At 35.6% G+C, this 20,657-nt stretch overlaps 3 protein-coding genes across 3 annotated transcripts; all 3 read left to right on the forward strand.

Annotated features, from left to right (window-relative positions):
* The first annotated feature begins 9,526 nt into the window (after window positions 1–9,526).
* LOC104891336 (organic cation/carnitine transporter 7) lies at window positions 9,527–17,308 on the forward strand. Its single transcript, XM_010677017.4, has 6 exons — window positions 9,527–9,684; window positions 11,247–11,515; window positions 13,744–13,981; window positions 15,321–15,852; window positions 15,957–16,159; window positions 16,762–17,308. The coding sequence occupies exons 2-6, from the start codon at window positions 11,247–11,249 to the stop codon at window positions 17,011–17,013; spliced, it is 1,494 nt and encodes a 497-aa protein (XP_010675319.2). The 5' UTR covers window positions 9,527–9,684; the 3' UTR covers window positions 17,014–17,308.
* Window positions 17,309–18,400: 1,092 nt separating this feature from the next.
* LOC104891376 (uncharacterized) lies at window positions 18,401–19,213 on the forward strand. Its single transcript, XM_010677060.2, has one exon. It carries the CDS (start codon window positions 18,401–18,403, stop codon window positions 19,211–19,213), a length of 813 nt encoding a protein of 270 aa, XP_010675362.1.
* A 397-nt stretch (window positions 19,214–19,610) lies between these two features.
* On the forward strand, window positions 19,611–20,255 carry LOC104891375 (uncharacterized). The gene has a single exon (XM_010677059.2). The coding sequence runs from the start codon at window positions 19,611–19,613 to the stop codon at window positions 20,253–20,255; it is 645 nt and encodes a 214-aa protein (XP_010675361.2).
* Window positions 20,256–20,657: the final 402 nt, after the last annotated feature.

The following is a 20,657-nucleotide window of genomic DNA, read 5'->3' on the forward strand; positions in this document are numbered from 1 at the left end:
AAGATAAACTATCTTTTTATGATAATATAGCTAGAATAGAGGAATATTCCATAAGATAAATAGTCTAGATGCTAATTACCCAAAAGATAAAACCAACAATTAACCAAAGATAAAGGAAAACAAGGTAACCAACTTTTGGTCAATTAGTTTAGCTTCCTGGCGGTACGAGAGCTACGAAATCAACTTTGATCTTCTTCGTTTTTTATTTTTTTATTTTTTTATAAATCTTTTGAAAATCCTTTTTGAAATTTCTTTTTAAAATATCTTCTAGCTACTTGGATTACAAGTTGTGAACTTAGGCCCAATATATAATTTAGGCTAGAATTTATTTGAAAACCCCATAATTTAATAAAAAGGCCTATGTGAAACCTTTATAATTAATAAAAAGCCTTTTTAGTATATAAAACCTTTTTTTAAAAAAAATATAACTAATAACTTACTAAAAATACGGAGTATTACAGAAACAGGCCGGGAGTATATGAGATTCATGTAATTTGCACCGCAACTCCAAATAAAAGCTTCTTTTTTGTTTGGTCTAGAAAGAGGTGCTGGTGAACAGATGCTTGAACTGGTTTTTGTCTTCCGAAGTTCTAATTTATGTTTATGTTGCAGTATATGATGGTTGTGTTCCAGCCTGTCTGGTACCTTCATATAAACAGATAATTCAAGTCGCCAACCTGTACTTTTGTGATTGCTGAAATATATTTAAATGGATACTTTTTTTGCATTTGATGACTTAAGTGATCTTTGATAGGACCTAGCTTTTTTATTGTGCATGTATGTGTAGGCCCGATGTTCTCTTAATCAAAGTCGAGGGAAAGTTCAAAAGAACAATCACACTGCTGGACCTAAAAGCTTTACAAGGATACGTGAAGAAATGGTAAGTCACTTCCCTAATGTTCTCTCTAGTGTCACTTTTTTTTTGTAGTTTGAGTATGTTGGGAAGCCAAAGATTAGCTCTCAATCAAACTAATTCAAGTTAGATCTCACTTAATGCATGGTAAATACTCTATATTGTGGCCCTTGTAATGGTAAACTGATTCTTTCTTTTTCGGGTAGAAAAATGAAGATCCTAACAAGCAGTTCCCCTCATTGGCTCAAGTTTTTGAGCGCACTCGTGCAAGAGATGAAAAGAAGAAATATGCTGATACATTTGAGGATACAGCAAGAAAAATTGTATTTTCGTTCGTACGCTGATTTAGGATGCTGATATTGTTATTTTTGGCTATCCGTGTGTTGATAGTACTAGATACGTTGATTTAGGATGTTGCTGTCTATAATTTTGCCTACAATATAATTTTGTTTATGATACCTTGATTTAGGATATTGATATTGATATTGATTTTGCTACCTATAATTCTGTTTATGTGAATTATAGGAAGCTATGAAGACTATGTTGTTGCTATCTTAATTTCATCTCCATTTCATATAGCAGTTTGGTTTCTTTGTATTCTCCACAAATAGTTGAGCATGAATATTGAATCAACTTAAACTATTTACAACATATTATTAACAATCAAATTTTTGTTTGTGACAGGTTACAAAGCTTTTCAAAGTCCGAATTGGAAGCATTTTGATATTTATGTATTTCTCTTTGAATCAAGAATGAAGAATTGGCTTCTATTTGTGTTGAACATTATTTTGGGTTTAGAAACTTTTTAGCTAGCAAACGGGCTAGATAATCATTTTGTAATTTTGTACAGAAACTAGTACTTGAACATATTTGATGTCGATTTTTGCTTTAATATATGACTTTTTCGAAGCCATTTTTAATGCATTAGTAGCTTTTAGTAATGGAATTACGGGGAATTCGTTTAATTAGAAAGTAATTGATTCGGCGTTGCAACTATGTTAAAAAGTGTTGCATATGGTCAAGAAAATGTTGCGGGGATATGATTTGAATATTTGAAGAAAAGTGTTGCATATAAACAAAGAAAACGTTGCATTTGTCACTGTTTAAAAACTTAAAAGTGTTGCATATATACTTAAAAGTGTTGCATATAGCTGAAAAAGTGTTGCATTTCTGATTTATAAACTATGTAGAAGTGTTGCATATAGATGAAAAAGTGTTGCACTTGTGTTTATAATAAATGTAGAAGCGTTGCATTTGATGAGAAAAACGTTGCCATTGTATCAACGTATAATCTTAAAAGCGTCGCAATAGGAGGCTAAAAACGTTGCACTTCAAAAAGCGTTGCATTGGACAAATCATGCAACGTTTCTATGAAGCGTTGCAATAGCCCCTTGTAAGCGTTGCATTAGACCTAATGCAACAAGACTTGTTGAAATACTTTTAAAACGTTGCATTGATCTTTTGCAACGTTTTTATATCTTATAGCAACGCTATTGAAGCGTTGCTATAGCTTAGTTATGTAGCTTGACAATTTCTTACAATTTGCATCAAATAAATGATAACACCATCGTCACCGATCGCCAGGCCAAATGGATAAGTGCCTGCCTCCAGGCTTCATGGATCTTGGGTTAGAGATTGGAAAGTACAACCTTTTCTTAATAACATTTTTGCCACAATAATCAATGACACTAGTGAAGCTTTCCGTTTGATTCATACACTAGTATTAAACTTATGCATGATTGGGGATCAATTGCAATATATCTGTAGTTTTTGTTTGGTTAATACCACTAGGTTATTTTGTAATAACATTGAACTCCTATTACATACTGAACCAATTATATTGTTCCTTCACTAAAAACAATTGAGGTATTTCTGGTCTAATTTTTTTGCAATTACAATGGCTAGTTCAATGCAAATAACTGTAGCTGTTTGGGCCCATTAAACCCATCTAAAATTCATATGCCAGCTGGCACTAGTGGAAAAAATCAAGTACTCCGGTTAAAAACCGTACAAGTGCTCCGTATTTGACCCGTAGCAGACGTCATACGAGCACTTGAGTATTTATCAAGTGCTCTGGTTTTCAACCGGAGCACTTAAATTTAGAAGTGCTCCGGTTGGCTTAAAAACCGGAGCACTTGTGAATTTTATATATTCAAAATACATCAAGTGCTCCGGTTGTTAAGAGAAAACCGTAGCACTTGTGAATTAAGTGCTCTGGTTTTTTCCTAACAACCGGAGCACTTGACATATATTTTTTTATAAAAAAAAATTTGTTGTCACTAGTGGAAAAAACATCAAGTGCTCCGGTTAAAAATCGTACAAGTGCTCCGTATTTTACCCGTAGCATACGCCATACAAGCACTTGAGCATTTCTCAAGTGCTCCGGTTTTAGATTCTCAAGTGCTCCGGTTGTATTAATAACCGGAGCACTTGTGATTATTATATTCTCAAAATAATTCAAGTGCTCCGGTTGATAAGAAAAAACAGGAGCACTTGTGAATCAAGTGCTCCGGTTTTTTCTTATCAACCGGAGCACTTGGCTATTTTCTTTTTTTAAAAAAAAACCACTGCTACTGCCAACATGCAAGCTAGCAGCAGCTAGTAGCATAATATAGTAATAATATTACTAACTCTACTACAGGTTAATTTGGTTCGTTCTCTAATCAAAATTAACTCTAGATAATATAAGATACAAGTGGCTCCAATGAACCTAGGAGAACGAACTCAGTAGTTCTTCTCCATCAAATCACACCTTCCCAAATGGGAGAGATGCCCAAATCAAAATGAACCAAATAAGAAACAAGCAAAAGGAGATGCTTCTGGGATGTCCTATCTGAATATTGCACTTTGTTGACTTGGCTGCTTCATTATGAGAATTCTATCTTATTATGTTCTGGTGCAGGTTGTACACGAGGAGTTTGGCATCGTTGAAGGTCTGATGACAACAGTCCATGCTACTACAGGTTCACTCTCTAAGCTTCTTGTCATGCTTCCTCCTCAAGCATAGCATGTGCTCATGTCTGCTATTTTACTAGAATAAAACCTGCCCACATCTTTTGTCAGCATCGACAACACTAGTTTTGGATTTCATCGACTCAGAAAACTATTGATGGACCATCAATGAAGGACTGGAGAGGAGGTCGTGGAGCTAGTCAAAACATTATCCCTAGCTCTACTGGTGCTGCAAAGGTATGATATGGATAATTCAGAAATTAAGGATAAAAGGTTTACATTTTCAGATGTTAATAAGCAGAGATCCCCCTAGTAAGAATGAGTTTAGCTTATAGCAAAGGAAGCAACAAGCATAAGGATTTTCCTGATCATTGGGAAACGGAACTTGCACAGGAAAGCAGCGGTCAGCATTATCACCCACACCCACCTATCCAAACTGCATCATATAAAGCTAAGATTAAGTTCCAACCAAGAAGAAGAGACTATAACAATCTACCAAATACAGACAAAGTAAACACATTAAACTAGATTTCAATGAAACATCTAGTCACTTGGCATTTGTATTGGCAAACAGGCGTTTCATACTTCCGCTTTCACTCACTTTGCATCATATCGAGTAAAGTACACTAAAATTAGGGTATCTACATGGAAAAGTTGTTTCATATGACTAGGGCGGAGGTCCACACCTCGGAGGATTATATCTACTAGATGGACTGGGAGTATCAGGATTATGCAATATTAGAAATGCCTATTTGTTTACATAATCTACATGATGCAACTTGTTCATTGATGTAAGAGTTATTCTCTTCCCAATCAAGGAATGCAATATTAGAAATGCCTATTTAATACAAAATCAACATGATGTAAATGTTATTCTCTCCCCACAAAGGTTTTGTCGTCAACCACTTGTAGAAATGCCTTTATTCTATTTTCATATGGAAAAGAAATAATCATCATTTATGTCTTTAAGACTGGCATAAACTGGAAATAACCAACATTTGTTCTCATCATCTCCATCATTCTCCATACTTGGAATAACTTTCTTTACCTATATAAAGGGGTATGTCTTGCATTTTAGGACAACTTCTTTTCCTATATAAAGGGGTATATGTCTTGCATTTCCACCACATCTATATTTCATCCAACATTTCTAAGCAAGAAATTCTACTAGCTTCTCCAGTAATACATTTTATATAAAGCTGGTCCAATTCCTCTTGCAAAGGATGAGTATGCACTGACCTAGAAGTTGCAAACCATAGCTAATTTAAGCCATGAACATAAAGCAATCAGAACTCAGAAGCACGATGTATGGTGTCCAAATGTTACCAATGGAAGCTGGTGTGCAAGCTTTGAATGAGGGCGCAATATTCCTAAAGGGTCCACTGCTAAATCAGGATGTTGCGGCTCAAATTTACCAATCGCAAGTAGAGAATGAGGAGCACTGCAAGGTAGATAGATATTGCATTTCAATTTGATCCTCTTAAATTTTAAAAATGAAAGCAGCACTCAGAGCACATAGTACAGACCTTAGAGGAGTTGAATTAAAGTCTTCGCACACCAACATTGGGTTATCAGCACTGGCAGCAATCTTTTCCAACCCTTTCAACAGAGTATGGACCTGGAAACAATAGGCAAAAGATATATTACAAAATAATTTTCAAGAGACTGAAAGCAAAACAAAGACAGAGAAAAAATTATGTTATAAATACCTGCCAGAGTCGAACATCCTTTAATTCTTGATGCACATTTACATGGCTATTTACCTGATCCAAAACATCAAAGCCGAACCGGATGATTAAAAGTCTGAAGAATCCTAGACCACTAATTATTCCATAAAACAGAAAGAATAATCAACAAGTTTTAATTACCCTAAAGGAAAAGGGGGGGAGGGGGTAAAGATATCAAGAAAAGAATACAAAAGACTGGCAGTCTAAAAGTCTATTAAAGACAGTTTATATTACCAATTACCCTAACAGCAGTCTGAATCTCTTCAAGAAACTAAAATATCAAGATCTTTCTAATATTTGATAGAGTGCCACAGCTCGCAAATACAAAACAAAGAATGATGGCAGATAGAACAAATATATCTACACTTCTTGAAGGTCTCCAGTATCCACTTTTAAGTTCAGTTGCACTATTTAGAAATTGGAATACCCAAACAACAAACATGATTATCATCCATAATTCATATATAAATCATAAACAAAAGCACTGAATAATCTCCCTTCCTTTCTAGCATCCCCACAGCCCAAAAAATTCCAACAACTATGGTATACTTATATATATTTTCTTATAAACACCCAAAGATAATTTATTTCACTGTCAAGCGGCTCAACAGTCAACATGATGCAATTATTTACATACTCTTGATTCAAAAAATATGATCATCGATAACGACATCTCAAACATCAACATCAGCTCAGTCAACCATCCCCACAATAGTATCTATCATTCATACAACCAAAACAACTAATACAACTTTGATTAAAAAAACCAGTAGGTGCCATGACTGCCATCTAGCTTAGTTTAGTGATACACAACCCGGCCACGGCCAAGGATCAAGTCATGTCTACATCACTGCACATAGTATTAGTTGCTCACTAACACCAGAAACAATACATTCAAATATTCAACCAATCCAAAAAGAAAGAGAGATGGAGAAATGGAGAAATGAATTCACCTAACATCAACACCAATGAGTTTGGGACCCAAAACATGATTAATATTCTTAACAGCTTGAAGAACACCTTTACCACCATAAACAGACTTATCACCATCAAGAAGTTCAAGAGCTTCATAGATCTCAGTAGAAGCACCACTAGGAACAGCAGAACGATAAAGGTTACCATCGCCGGTAAAAAGGTTGACTTCAACAGTAGACCAGACCTCATTTAGCTTGATGTCTTAACCTTATTGGCAGATATATTTCATCCAACATTTCAAAATTCAGAATTTGAACATTGCTCAATTCCTCTGTAAAAATCAAAATAAATCCTCATTACAAACCAACAAAAAAAATTCAAGAAACAATTTTTTTATTAAACCAACCAAAAATCGTATAAATATAAACTTCCAGAACCCTAATTAAAACTAGACCTCAATTGAGCAATTTTCATATACAATTCACCAACAAAAGAACACATCGATCAATAATAAACTACAAATTATGCAAATGTGAAAACAAAAACTACAAAAAAGAGGAGATAAAATTGAGATTTAGAAGAAAAAACTGACGAACCATGACTAATAGCTTGATTGAGAAGTTGTCTCATCTGAATTGATAGCATCGACTTGATCTCTGACCCACTCCATTGTTTTTCTCTCTCCTTTGACCTAATTCCGGCGAGATTTGACGTCCGGTGGAGAAGCGAGTAGCACAACGGAAGGGAGTAGCACGACGGAAGCGAATAAGTTTTCAGTTCTGACTTCTTGAGGGTTCCAAATTAATAAAGTGAGGGTTTGAGTGCAGTAATAAAGTGAAGTGCGTTATGGTTATGTGCAAGTGTAAGTGCTTGGGTTGACTTGTCAAACGGAGCACTTGACATCAAGTGCTCCGGTGGACTAGTCAACCCAAGCACTTGTGAATTTTCAATATTGAAATATTCACAAGTGCTTGGGTTGATTATTCAACCGAAGCACTTGACAAGTAGCACATGCAGTTTTTTCCACTAGTGTGTTGCTGTTGTACAACAACAAGCATACAGCAACAACATTAGTTAGAATAATCGGTAGAAATGGCACAATATCAGAAACCTGCCTAGAGGAGATGGTAATCTGCAAATAAAAGTAGCAAACAAGTTTAATATGCCATGAATATAGAAAACAAGGATTTCATGGTCAAACTCAATTGTCTGAATTATTTTGCTAATCCTACTCCAACATCAAACCACCTTTATTCAATCACATATATTCAAGAACTAAACTGGATCCTTAAGTTATATACTGCTCACTTTACAACGGCAGCATTCACCACACGAGCTTCGTGGGTCCCACCTATCATGACATGGCCAGCAGCTACGGGGGGGCTTAAGGGGTCCACATAAATCATCCCAGAAAAGGTAATCCCACCAATCCCTAGGGGAACTGTCCTATCAAAAAGGTCTTTTCCTAGGGGTTCTCACCACTATAAATACCCCTTGTCCCATCAAGGCAAAGGTATTGAATTCTCACCTAACTAACTAGAGCTTTCTCACTCTAGACTCTCTCTCTTCCTCAATCATCAACTGACTTGAGCGTCGGAGGGGAGATCCCGAAACAACCCCCGAGGCAGTCTAACTCGTTGTGCAGGTCATCGGTGAATAGATAACCAGCTCAGGGCTCACATCAAAGACCTACTCAGTACAGATCATTAACCTTAATTTCTAGACAGAAACAGTAGCCTTGTAGGAAAAACCTCTTCAGATGTCGAAATATTCAACTTGTTTCTTCAATTCAATTGCATGCCTTAGGGGATGAGGGCAAAGGGTAGGGGGAAATAGGGAGTATAGTATTAGTGGTACTATAGGTATTTGGGGAGGTTACATCTAATTGCTAGAGCCTAGAGGTTGCATTAACCAATTATGTATACATAAGAATAACCATTACCATGCGGGACCTTATTTTATTAGTCTCAATGCGTAAATCCAAAACCTCAATTTTTATAAGTTTTACTTTAGTCCAATAAATTATATCAATGGTCAAAGATGTATATAGACAAACTTCTCCAGTCAAATTGTCCTTAAAAAAACAAAGGGAGTATGACGCTACCTCACTGGATATAGATTTATCATTTTGGTTAAAAACCAATGGTTGAATTGCAAATTAATTGCAAATTTAATCGAATAAAATAAACTGAAGTGACCCATAACTAATAAACAGGAATGAGAAAAAGCCAATTGGATTAAAGTGAACCGTATTTAACTTAGCTAAAGTGAAACGAAGTGCATGAAAAACCATTTTATTCTGAATTGAAGTGAAAATTGAACTGAAGTAAACTAAAAATTATTTCAAATTGTTTAAATTGAACCAAAGTAAACAAAACGATAGTCAATGGAAAACTGTTTGAAACTATAACAACTAATTAACTAATTCTAATTATTTTTCTAAATAATTAATGAACAATGACATGACGCCTAAAGTCATAGAACAAATATAACCAGAATTTATTCATATCTTTGATGCACACTTTGGGCGCATATCTCATAACCAATTTTTAATTTTGCCTGAAATTTTGTTGTTTTTCATACGAAACTGAAACTAATTGCATCTCAATCAAAATTAACTGTTTGAACAGAGATAAATAGGTTAATAATGAACTATTTGAACTGAAATTGTATGGGAAAAAGTAGAAGATAACTACACTGAATTAAATTGATTTAAAAATTGAATTAATTGTGGTGGATTGAATTAGAAGATTTAAACCGGATTAATTGAGATGGGAAAAACAAACTAAAATCAACTGAATTGTTTAATCAGACCAAATTTAAACCGATTATCTGAATTGACAGCTCTAACTAACGTAACTTATAGTAAAATAAATGGGTATCTTATACACCCATTGTATTTCATTATGCTCCTTGAACCAAAACTATAATTGATGTCTCATTGACAAATTTTCCATTTCTTTAGTAGGTCCTTAGATGAAGTATTATTATAAATTATAATCATTGATTGCCTAGGCAAGAAATGAAAATGACCCACATAACATGATTAAGAATTTAAGATACCATCCAACGTTCTCTTTTTCTTTAAAATTTTATTTTCTTTATGGGCTTACGTCCCCAAAAAATCAGGCAAGTGCTATAAGAGTGCCACATAGCCCACCTGCTTGCTTGTTTTCTGCATAGCATTTTTATCAGCCCTTCATCCTTGAAGAACATCACCAACAATTTTATACCAAGGTTAGTTTTTGTTGTTATTCTTTCTACTTTCGCTTCTTAGTTTTTCCCTCTTTTGGATTAATTCACAGAAATGTTAAGAATTTACTAAATCATCCATTAATTATGAAAACTTGGACCTAATCATCTATTAAATCTTAGTTGATGCAATTAACCGGAATTCTTGTTATCAAAGCTTATCCTTAAAACTATTGTTTTTCATACCCTGTTTCTGCTACTAATTTCGTTGACTTTTTTTTGGGTTTTTGTTTCTGTTTTTTCTCGTTTACTGACTAATTAAAGTTTTCATTTGATAGGCATCTTTTTTTATTGATTTTGATTATTTATAGAATTCAGATTTCCACTATTGTAAATTTACTGTATTTTATAGTAAATATCGAAAAAATCAATTATTATGGTTGAATTGTAGGAATCTCCATATTTTTTGAGGAGGTTAATGTTTTTTTTATATGGGTAATTTACTCCTATCACAGAGCATCCTGGATCTTGGATGATGTTGTTATTTTTTTATTTTTTATTATAATTTTTAGTTAATCTTATACCTGATATCATAATTTAACAAATTTCCCATGTTAACTATGACCAAATTGATCAATTGATGTTCGCATATTGATATGTCTATTGTCTATCATCATACTATCAAAGAATGAAAAAACTCTCAACTTTTTTCATAATCTGGGATAAAAATTCAAACTTGTTTTTTGAATTTTGCTCGCCTTTTCTCTAATATTGACCTGGTTGCCCGGTAATCAGACTGATTAATTCTTTTTTTATCAATTTTTTTTGGTGTTAGACTAAATTCAGTCTCTGATTTCATCTTTACTTTTGATATTCATTCTCTCTTTCCAGTTATTATTTCGAGTACATGATTCTCACAATTACGGGGGTAGCATCGTAATGGTTCTAAGTTTCCGTCATTGTAACTAATTTTATTGCTCTATATGATAATGTCACTTGTACATTGATGCAATATCTTTGTGGCGCTTTAGAATACTAATGGGATATAACTTTTCTGTTTCGAAATTGAATCAAACAACATGGAAAATCTTAATATGTGTGCTTTAATCTAAAATGATATTCCTAATATGTGTGCTTTACATCAATGACACGGAAATTCATGTCCCATGATGAATAATTAGGCACTATCCTTGGCTTTCGTAGTTTGTTATGTTTTTTATGAAAAGGGTAGTTTCTGGATATGTTATTCTCGGGGTTTTGTGTCAATCACAACCTCACAAGCACATGTTCATGTTTTCGGCTCCGTTCTTTAATGAAGAATTTCCATGATTTTGACCCAAAATGAGGTGGCTATACCCACTCGGATGGGTACATGAGGTACGATAAATCGTTCAAGTAACATAGTTTTGGGGATAGTTTTTAAAAATGAGATCTGACCGTACGACTTTCTCTAACTATGGCAATCATAATGGAATATTAGGAAACAATTATATGAATGGTTTTGCCAATCCTCGTGTTAGCGAGGAAGGTTATTGCATTTCCTGGAATTACTTACAGACCCGTTGAACCATATCAAAGCAATATTTTTGTTGTCTGTTTACTTCTAGATGGCGGATCGCACCGCAATTTATAGCATGGATGATGCTCTTCTGAGCGTGGGATTTGGGAAATACCAAACCCTGATTCTTATATATGCTGGACTTGGATGGATTTCGGAAGCAATGGAGGTGATGATTCTTTCATTTGTTGGACCAGCAGTACAGACGGAATGGAACCTTACTTCAGAGCAAGAGAGCCTTATCACCACTGTGGTGTTTGCAGGCATGCTTTTTGGGGCATATACCTGGGGATTAGTTTCAGATAGATATGGAAGAAGGTGCGTTATGTTGTGAATGTCTTCCGTTTTTTGTCTGTACGTTTGCCTTTATCTATATCTTCTTAATTGTAAAACTGCCAAAGGCCTCACGAGGCAGTCTGACAAGTTACGAGAACTGCCAGAGGCCTCATGAGGCAATCTCAACATGTTTAGAAAATTCTCTAAATTTCTGATTGAGTGGTGCGGTTTAATCACCAATTCTGCAAAAGAAGATTTAGTCCTAACCAGAACTTAACAATGTTTTTGATTGAGAACTGGGCAATTCTAAAGAACTAGCAAGCAACACTGTAATATCTCCATAAGTATTTAGCAATCTCTATCAAGATCTCTCTTTGTAAGACGATAATATCTCAAAGGAAACACAAGTCAAGTTAAAATGTCAAAGGTTATAACTTATGTGAAGATGTTTTTATTGTCTCAACTCTCCGACTCTTGTTAAGTCTCAACTCTCCTAACTCCAGTTATAAACCCAACGAGAAAATTGTGAAACACAAACCTGTCCCTTTCATATCAATGTTCATGAAATTCTTATGTGCTTTAGTATTTGAGAGAGGTTAATTATAAATGGTAGACATCTTGCTTTTAGCTTCTTAGAATAGATTTAAATGCCTGAACTAGATGTACCAGTGCTTAATTCAAATAATGAAGTCCCAATCAAGGTGACTAGGGAAAAATGTGGTTATTTTACTGTTGTAGCTAGCATTGCCATTCCTTGCTGCTTTATGGTAACTGTAGCCTCTACTTGTCCGAAATAGGAAGTACTTGTTAATTGGACTGAAAGATTTTCACTTTTTTTGCCAATTAATAAAACTCTGTCTTCCAAAATGCTTGGATGAGCATAGAGAATCTACATCAGAATACTACATACCTGCTCTAACTTCTAACCAACTACTGCATGCCACTGAAGCTAATGGACAAGGGAGATTATATGTATATTTTTTCCTCTGATGCCGTATTGTGTGCCACTGAACCTCTCAGTACAACCACACAATTTTCAGTTTTTGAATTCTTCAAGAACTGCTTCTTAGTTCTTACATATTGATTTTCTTGTCTTATCTCGGAGAATTATAAGGTCATCATGCTTAGAAAGAAACTTCATGTATGAGGGCTTACGGCCCATTTAGTAGCAGGTCCAAAATGGTTGTAATGATAATGAATTTATACATGCTTTGTAGAGAAAGCATCCCAATGTCCATGGTAATGAAATTTCATCTCAAACATCTGTGTTGCTTTACGAATTTCCATTATCAGTCAATACCACCTCTATAGTGGAAATGGATGGTAACAGAAATTTATTAAGAAGAATAAGTATTCGAGATCTCAAGGACACATAAGCGTTACCATGGACACTTCGATGTGATTTTCTTCGCATTTCAGGTGTAGATTCAAATTATCATTTATTACCACCTAGCAAGTGGCGTTAAAGGTTCTGAAATATATGACAAGAATAACTTTGAGCATAATATATGCCTCATGCTCTTTTAGGTTCCTCCAATTCTGTAGGCGTGGTAGCTACGGAGATCAATAAAAAATGCTACATGCTGCATTTCAATAAAAAAAAGCATTGCACGTAGTTTGATGTTGTCATCTTAATTTTTTCATCCTAATCACTTGTGTAAAATTAAGTTCGTTATAATGAGTGTCATAGTTATTCATCTTTGACTCCAGTATAGGTGAACCATTATGCAGACCAACAATACTGTTGTTTCGTAAAAGTAACACTCAGAGAATAGTGAAAGGATATGTCTTGTGCTTATAAACAAAAATTGTGAGACCTCTTTTTAAGAAGTATAAAGTGGGTAAGAAGGGGGTAAAGCAACTAGTAATGAGATTGGAATAACATCAACTCGATGACTACATACTACTACACAAGAATCAGATGGTAACCAAGACACCTATTTACTTCTAAAAACCAAAGTGAGGATCACATGTGTTATTTCTCGCAATGTCTCTCCTTACAATGAAAAAATACTTTTAGATCTCAGATTGCAGGTGGTGTACTTAATGCCTCTAGACTTCACAAGGTTCAATAGAACACAGAAGCATACCTGCTTGCACTTTGCAAATAGCATATTCTTGATTATTGCTCATAGAATAACATTTACAACTCTTTCATGCTATGCCAGAGTTTGGTCTTCGAAATATAGTTAGAAGTCTACTTTTAATTCTAAGCTCTTTAACTGAATGTCTTGTTTCTATTTTTTCCTTTTCTATTTTATTTTTTTCAGGAAAGGATTTTTAGCTACAGCACTGATCACTTCCATATCTGGTCTCCTGAGTGCAATTGCCCCTAACTACGTTATATTGTTAATATGTCGTTGTTTGGTTGGTGTTGGCGTGGGAGGCGGTCCTGTGCTATTGTCTTGGTTTCTAGAGTTTGTGCCTGCACCAAGAAGGGGCACTTGGATGATTATTTTCCAAGGATTTTGGACTGTTGGTACAGTTTTAGAGGCTGGCATAGCATGGGTATGTTACTGGTTTCTCTATTATTCTTGGTGATTTGAATCTATGTAATCAAGTTCTTTTTATACTTTGCAATTGACCATTGGTTAAAATTCGAGGCTAGCTTTTTACTAATATGTTTTCAATTATGATCTTCTAGTATGAGTTGCTATTGCAATTTCTAACCTTTTTTCTATGCCATATTGTTGATAATTTAAACAACCAATGTGACACCATGTTTAATTTCTGAGTGTCTTTTCCTGAGACATGTAGAGAGAACTCTTCTATGTGACATTAGGATTCACCCACTAAAGATATGTCTGAATTTTTTTAGCTTTTGTGTATTTGTCTAGATTTGAGCATTGAATTAATTAATGATTTTAAACCTGAGAGAAAGTAGCTAAGTCCTTGTGTTAAAACTGGAACTTTCTTTTAAATTCCTGTTTGTGGTCTAATGTGGTTGGTTGGTTTATTAAAAACTGCAAGGCAAGCTACAAAATCCATGATTGGAACGGCTAGCTTGAGTACTGCTGCTTACTGTTTCCATTGGAAGAGAGACATAGGAAATTTTCAGTAAAGAATTAAGAAGATCAGGCAGTTTGGTAGGGCACGTGATCGGTGCCACTCATATCAGGGACAAAGATTGAAAAAGAGTGGCAGAATGATGCAACTGTCGTCTTAACTGTACAATGTTAAACCTTGACCTGCTCTTTGTTTCTTTAGTATCCTGTATTGATTACCTTGGTTCTTTTACATATAATATGTACTTTACCAGCCCTTTGGTAACCGCAATAAATGGTGGCAATGGTAATGAATGAACATTTAATATTGTTCAAAGTCTTGTGAGAATGCCCATGGTCATGAAACATCATCTCCAAAAATTTCCATTACCACCTCTAAAGTGGAAATTGAAATCTATGAAGAAAAGAGGTATCAAGGAAAGAACATGGGATGAGACTTTGTTTGCAAATTACCTATAAGTTGATTGCCATTACCACCATTTATTACCACCTACCAAACTGGATGTACATGCTAATTTGGCTTAGTAATAAATCTGATTCTTTCTATCAATCAAAAAATGCAGGAGAAAGTGCCAGTGGCTTGATTTGCTATATGAGTATGTAAGACAATATTAAAATTTGTTGAATAGAGTCTGGAAGTATATTCACATGCAGAATTCCATTAATATGTTTTTCTGTTCTTTTTTGGGATAAATTCATCATGATATCATTATGCTTTGGGGGGGGGGGGGGGGGGGTTCTTAGCCTCTACTGTTTTTTTCTATCCCTATTGCATATCACCACATACTTGAATAGTGTTGCCTTCTTGTACTGAATTTTGTCTGTTTCATCTGTCATGGCAGATTGTTATGCCAAGGTGGGGATGGAGGTGGCTGCTTGGTCTTTCTGCAATGCCTGCAATGCTTTTGCTTATCTTTTACTGTGTGGTGCCTGAGTCTCCAAGGTATTTGAGTCTCAAAGGTGAAAAACAAGGTGCCATGCGGATTTTGGAGAGGATATCCAAAGTCAATGACAGAGAGTTGCCACCTGGTGTTCTTTGTACTGATATCGAGATTGAGCAGTATAGTGATCTTCCTCCACAACGTAAACCATTGCTACCAAGTGTAGTTGATGCAGAAGCTGCATCACTTCCCAAGGGCAGTGATTCTGAAACGGGAATTCTTCAATCATTGTCAATGCTTTTATCACCAAAATTGATTAGGTCAACCTTGCTTTTGTGGGTTGTATTCTTCGGAAATGCCTTTGCTTATTATGGCCTTGTGTTGTTGACCACTGAGTTGAACAAGACTGATAGTACATGCTATCTAAGACAAATTGGTTCCGAAGATACTGCCACTGTCAATTACAGGAACGTCTTCATCACTAGCTTTGCAGGTACGTAACTTTATTTCTTTGTATTAACCCCTTTGCTAATATGATAAGCCTATCCTTATATAATCTGAAGGATGCTTACAAATGTCGTGGTTTCAATTGTTTAGAGATTCCGGGCCTTGTTCTCGCTGCTGTCATTGTTGATAGACTTGGTCGTAAAGTTTCAATGTCAGCCTTGCTCTTTTTATGTTTCCTCTTCATGTTGCCGCTGGTGGTCCATCAGTCAGCGGGTCTAACAACAGCAGTTCTGTTTGGAGCTAGAGCATGCATTATGGGATCCTTCACGCTTATGTTTTTATATGCTCCAGAGGTAATCAATTCATATATTTATCCATTTTTCTTACTATAGTAGTCTGAACTTTCCTTTTAAACTCCATGAGAAACATTTGTTCTAGTAACTACTGCGTCAGCTTTCGTTTTATTTTCTTGAAATGGGTTTGAGCCATGTTCGGGTGGTTGCTAAGATGAAGTAGTGATTTTGGGATTAAGTAATGGTGGTTAAAGTATATATATCAATTCATGCACATCCAGAGATGTTACACTAATACATCTCGAGTAGGATGGGAGCAAGGATTTCACGATCCTTTCTCAGCATTATAATGTCTCTTGAGGCTGTATATCAACTTAGTTCCATGATCCCATCCCCCTACCGCAGAAAAATAAGAAAAAGAATGTTGTAGAAAAAGGGAGTAGCTGTTCTCTTAATGCTCCATTCTCCCCAATATAAAATAAGTTCAATGAAATAAAAGTTCGATTCAGAAAACAAGTAAGCAAAGTTCAGCAAAAGTAAGGTGAGGGTAACAAAACCTTGGTTATTACTGTGTAACTAAGTGAAAGAGGAAAGATTGTGATTGAGTGCTTTTCTTTTTTTAGAAAAGTAATATCATTTGATTTCTATGTCTTTCAATGCAGATATACCCAACAGTTGTGAGGAGTACTGGTGTTGGACTGGGGAGTTCGATGGCGAGAATTGGCGGAATGATCTCTCCTATGGTAGCTATAAGTTTAGTACATGGATGTCATCAAACTCTTGCCATTCTCCTATTTGTGGGTGTGGTATTAGTTTCTGCAATCTGTGTCATGTTGTTCCCTATTGAAACCATGGGTCGAGAGTTGACCGACAGTTTTTTCGACAGTAGTACGTACGAAAGGCTAGTATCCTAAATTCACGTCTCATCTAAATATGATCTGTCTATCTATCTTCTTCATGTTGCAGCCAATGAGGTCGTGGCGTAGAGGTCAAGACTGAGGTCCTGGACACATTAGGTTCCGGATTTCATTCTGTTGTCTCCTATTTATATGGATCTCTTGTACTGATTTTTTTTTACATCATCTGTTATAGACCCTTCAGAAAAAGAAAGGATATCTTCTTGTTCTTGTTCTTCTTGTATAGGCCGTATGGATGTATGGTTTGTAATTGTTTTATTATTATAATAAGATCGAGCGATTTTTTTACCTACCTTATTATCTGTCTCAATCAGACAGCCGAGAAGATTGACGCCTAATTTGTACTTCATGGTGCAACTGACATAGATGATATTCGTCCTGCACAACTGGAACTTGAATACGATATCATCTAATAAGGGAACAAAATGTCATGTGATGACCGTTTCACACTTGACCTTAGCGGCTAGCGCCCCTAAAAGGTGTACTTTCACATGTTTGGTTATGCACATTTTTATAATCTTATAATTAGTTTTAAAATAGTTTACCATTGGATATTTGGTCACAATTTATCAATTAACTTTGTCAAGCTTTTTCTCACCATTATATAAGAAAAGAGATAATCAGGTGAGATCTTGTTAAATTCATCTAAATACGATAATTTCAAATATCAACTTTTCATGATCTTTACTTATGCGCAATTAGAAGTATTAAGGTTCAAAAGAGCGTCTTGACAAAAATGAAAAAGCAAACGGTGCAACTAGTTTGAAACGGAGAAAGTATGTGATAAACTTGCAGTAATATAACGTTTGGCCTATTTTAAGGGGTTTTTACCCTTCTTTATGGATATAATTTTTAGTGTTGTACATTAAGTTATTGGCTTATTGTACGTCCATCTTGCCTAAAACTTAAAACTATTGATTATAAATCTATGGTAATGTCTTTTAACTTGAAAGCATCTTGCGCTTCTCTCTCTAGCTTTCTCTCTGCGTAAAACTTATTTAGGTGTCATGACAAGGAAATCCAGAGCTAAGAAGAAGGCAAACCAGGCAAGCTCATCTATTATAAAACGAAAGGGGCCATCTGAGTCTCAAGCAAAGAAAGTACGTTTAATTGATGAAGTTATGGGTATTGAGGAGCTGGAGATTGAGGATGATGATGAGGAAACTGAGGAATGTCATGACGATATTCTATCTCCTCGATCATCATTGAGGTCTCTACAACAGCAAACAATGTTGAGAGTGAATTTCTCAGACTGGTTGGAGACTATTCAGAAATCTGGTGAAAATATTAGTCAGGACCAGAGTCGACGTTTTGAAGGTAATATTGCACCTGTACCAATTTTATTTCCTCTGAAAATGAAAATATAAATATTGTGAAAATTGAAATGGATGATGTCCAAAAGGAGATTGATTACTGGAACTCAACAATTTACTGCTATGTTATTGGTGCAAACCCCCCTATTTATGTAATGGAGGGATTCTTTCGGAGATTATGGAAGAATTTGGGAATAGGTAAAATGGCGATGGCTAAAAAAGGAATATATGTGGTTAGATTCACCACAATGGAAAAGAGGGATCAAGTTTTGGCTGGAAACATCCCCTTTTTTTATAGTAAACCTATGATGGTGAAAACATGGTCATCTGAAGTTGATATGTGTAAGGAGGATATAAGTGTAATGCCTATCTGGGTTCATTTAAAGCTTTATTTCAAGTATTGGGGAGAGTCATGCCTGGAGAAAATTGTAAAGCCTGTAGGTAGACTTTTGAAGTTAGATCATGCTACCAGTGGGAGAGACAAACTGCCATATGTTAGAATAATGGTGGAGGTGAGTACAAGACAAGAATTCCCTGCGAAGCCGCAGTTCATCAATGAAAGAAACAAGATGATGAAAGTGCCAATTCACTATGAATGGAAGCCTATTCAGTGTGAGTCATGTAAGAAAATGGGACATGATGCAAGGAACTATACAAAACCTATAGTGAGAAAAGATTGGAGACAGAAAGTTCAGGTAGTTCAAGTAGAAGGAGGGCAGCAAAATAAAGTAGTTGAGACCCCTCAAGCAAAGGAGTTTCAACTAGTTAGAAAGCCAATAAGAAGAAGTCTAGCTAGTAATGAAGCTGCTTCAACTCATAATACCTTTGAAGTACTCGAAGTTGTTGAAGATGAAAATGATAGAGTTTCCCTAGAGACAGGATAGGGAATGGAGAACCCTAATGGAGATGTTGTGCTTGTAGGATTAGTAGAATGTGGATCATGTGGGCTCTCAGGAGGTAGAAGACCTCCTCAAGCACATTGATAAAGTGAGTGTGGAATGTGAGGGGTCTCAACAACCAACAAAAGAAAAAAGATGTAAAGTTGGTCCTTAATAGCTAGAAAGTTGGTTTGTCGGGCTCCTTGAAACAAAGGTAAAGGCTCATAAAATGGGTGAGCTTTACCTAAGTTTGTTTAAAGGATGGTGTTTCACCTCTAAATCCTCCTATAATAAAGGAGGTAGAATTGTATTGACTTGGAACCCTCAAAGTTTTTAGGTTAATGTTCAAAAGTGTTCAAGTTAGTTGATTCATTGTTTGCTTAAACCTGTGAGTGGGTCTCAAATGTTTCACTGCTCCATTGTTTATGCTTCAAATGATGCAAAAGAAAGAGAAGTTGTATGGGAAGAGTTGGAGAACATTGCAAGTGGTAGTAAGTTACCATGGATGGTGGTAGGTGATTATAGCTGTGCGCTTAACCCATATGAGAGAGTTGGGTGTATAGTCAGGCAACAAGAGACAATGAGTCTTCAGAGATGTGTGCAAAGATGTGGTTTACAGGATATGGCTAGCACAGGGAACAAATACACATGGAATAACAAGCAGTTTGGTGAGAGTAGAGTGTTTTGCAAGCTTGATAGAGCTATGATTAATCAGGAGTGGTTAAATTGCTTCCCCACAGCCATGACTGATTTCCTCCCTGAAGGAAAATTTGACCATAGTCCTATAGTCATTATGGTGTATCCTAGTCTTGTGATTAGGAATCATCCTTTCAAGTATTTTAAGATGTGGAGCACAACACCTAACTTTATAGAACTGCTGAGAGACGACTGGGGTATAACAGTTCAAGGAACATTCCTGTTTAAAGTGGTTCAAAAATTGAAGAACACAAAGAAAGCTTTGAAGAAGAAGCTTAATGCTGAAGGCTATTTAGAGATTCAGAGCAAGGATATTCAAGCCTATCATAAAATGATCACATATCAAGAATAGCTACAAAAGAATCCACATAATGAGTTCATAAGAAGTGAGGAGTATCATGCTATCATGAGCTATAGGCTTATTCATAAGGGCTATCTTCATTTCCTAGCTCAAAAGGCTAAACTGAGTTGGTGTAGAGATGGTGATGAAAATACATCTCTATTTCATCAATCAATCAAGGCAAGAAGACTTTAAGAACATTGTGTATGCTATTAATGACATGAATGGTCAATGGCAGGACAATCTTCAAGATGTAAACAAGGCTTTCTTAACTTATTACAAGCAACTACAGGGTTTTCCTTTGATGAACAAAACAAAAGTCAAGAGAGTGGTGATTGAAAAGGGCCAGTGCTACAAAGGGAGCACATTCAACTGCTTGAAAGCTCTTACACAGCACAAGAGGTATAAGAGGCA

The sequence above is a fragment of the Beta vulgaris genome, chromosome 4, assembly GCF_026745355.1.
Source record: "Beta vulgaris subsp. vulgaris cultivar EL10 chromosome 4, EL10.2, whole genome shotgun sequence".
Taxonomy (NCBI): domain Eukaryota; kingdom Viridiplantae; phylum Streptophyta; class Magnoliopsida; order Caryophyllales; family Amaranthaceae; genus Beta; species Beta vulgaris.

Coding starts and splice junctions, on each gene's coding strand:
- LOC104891336 (XM_010677017.4), top strand. CDS start 11,247: ATGGCGGATCGCACCGCAATTTATAGCATGGATGATGCTCTTCTGAGC. Junction 15,853..15,956: donor CTTCATCACTAGCTTTGCAG/GTACGTAACTTT, acceptor TCAATTGTTTAG/AGATTCCGGGCCTTGTTCTC. Junction 16,160..16,761: donor TGTTTTTATATGCTCCAGAG/GTAATCAATTCA, acceptor CTTTCAATGCAG/ATATACCCAACAGTTGTGAG.
- LOC104891376 (XM_010677060.2), top strand. CDS start 18,401: ATGGATGATGTCCAAAAGGAGATTGATTACTGGAACTCAACAATTTAC.
- LOC104891375 (XM_010677059.2), top strand. CDS start 19,611: ATGTTTCACTGCTCCATTGTTTATGCTTCAAATGATGCAAAAGAAAGA.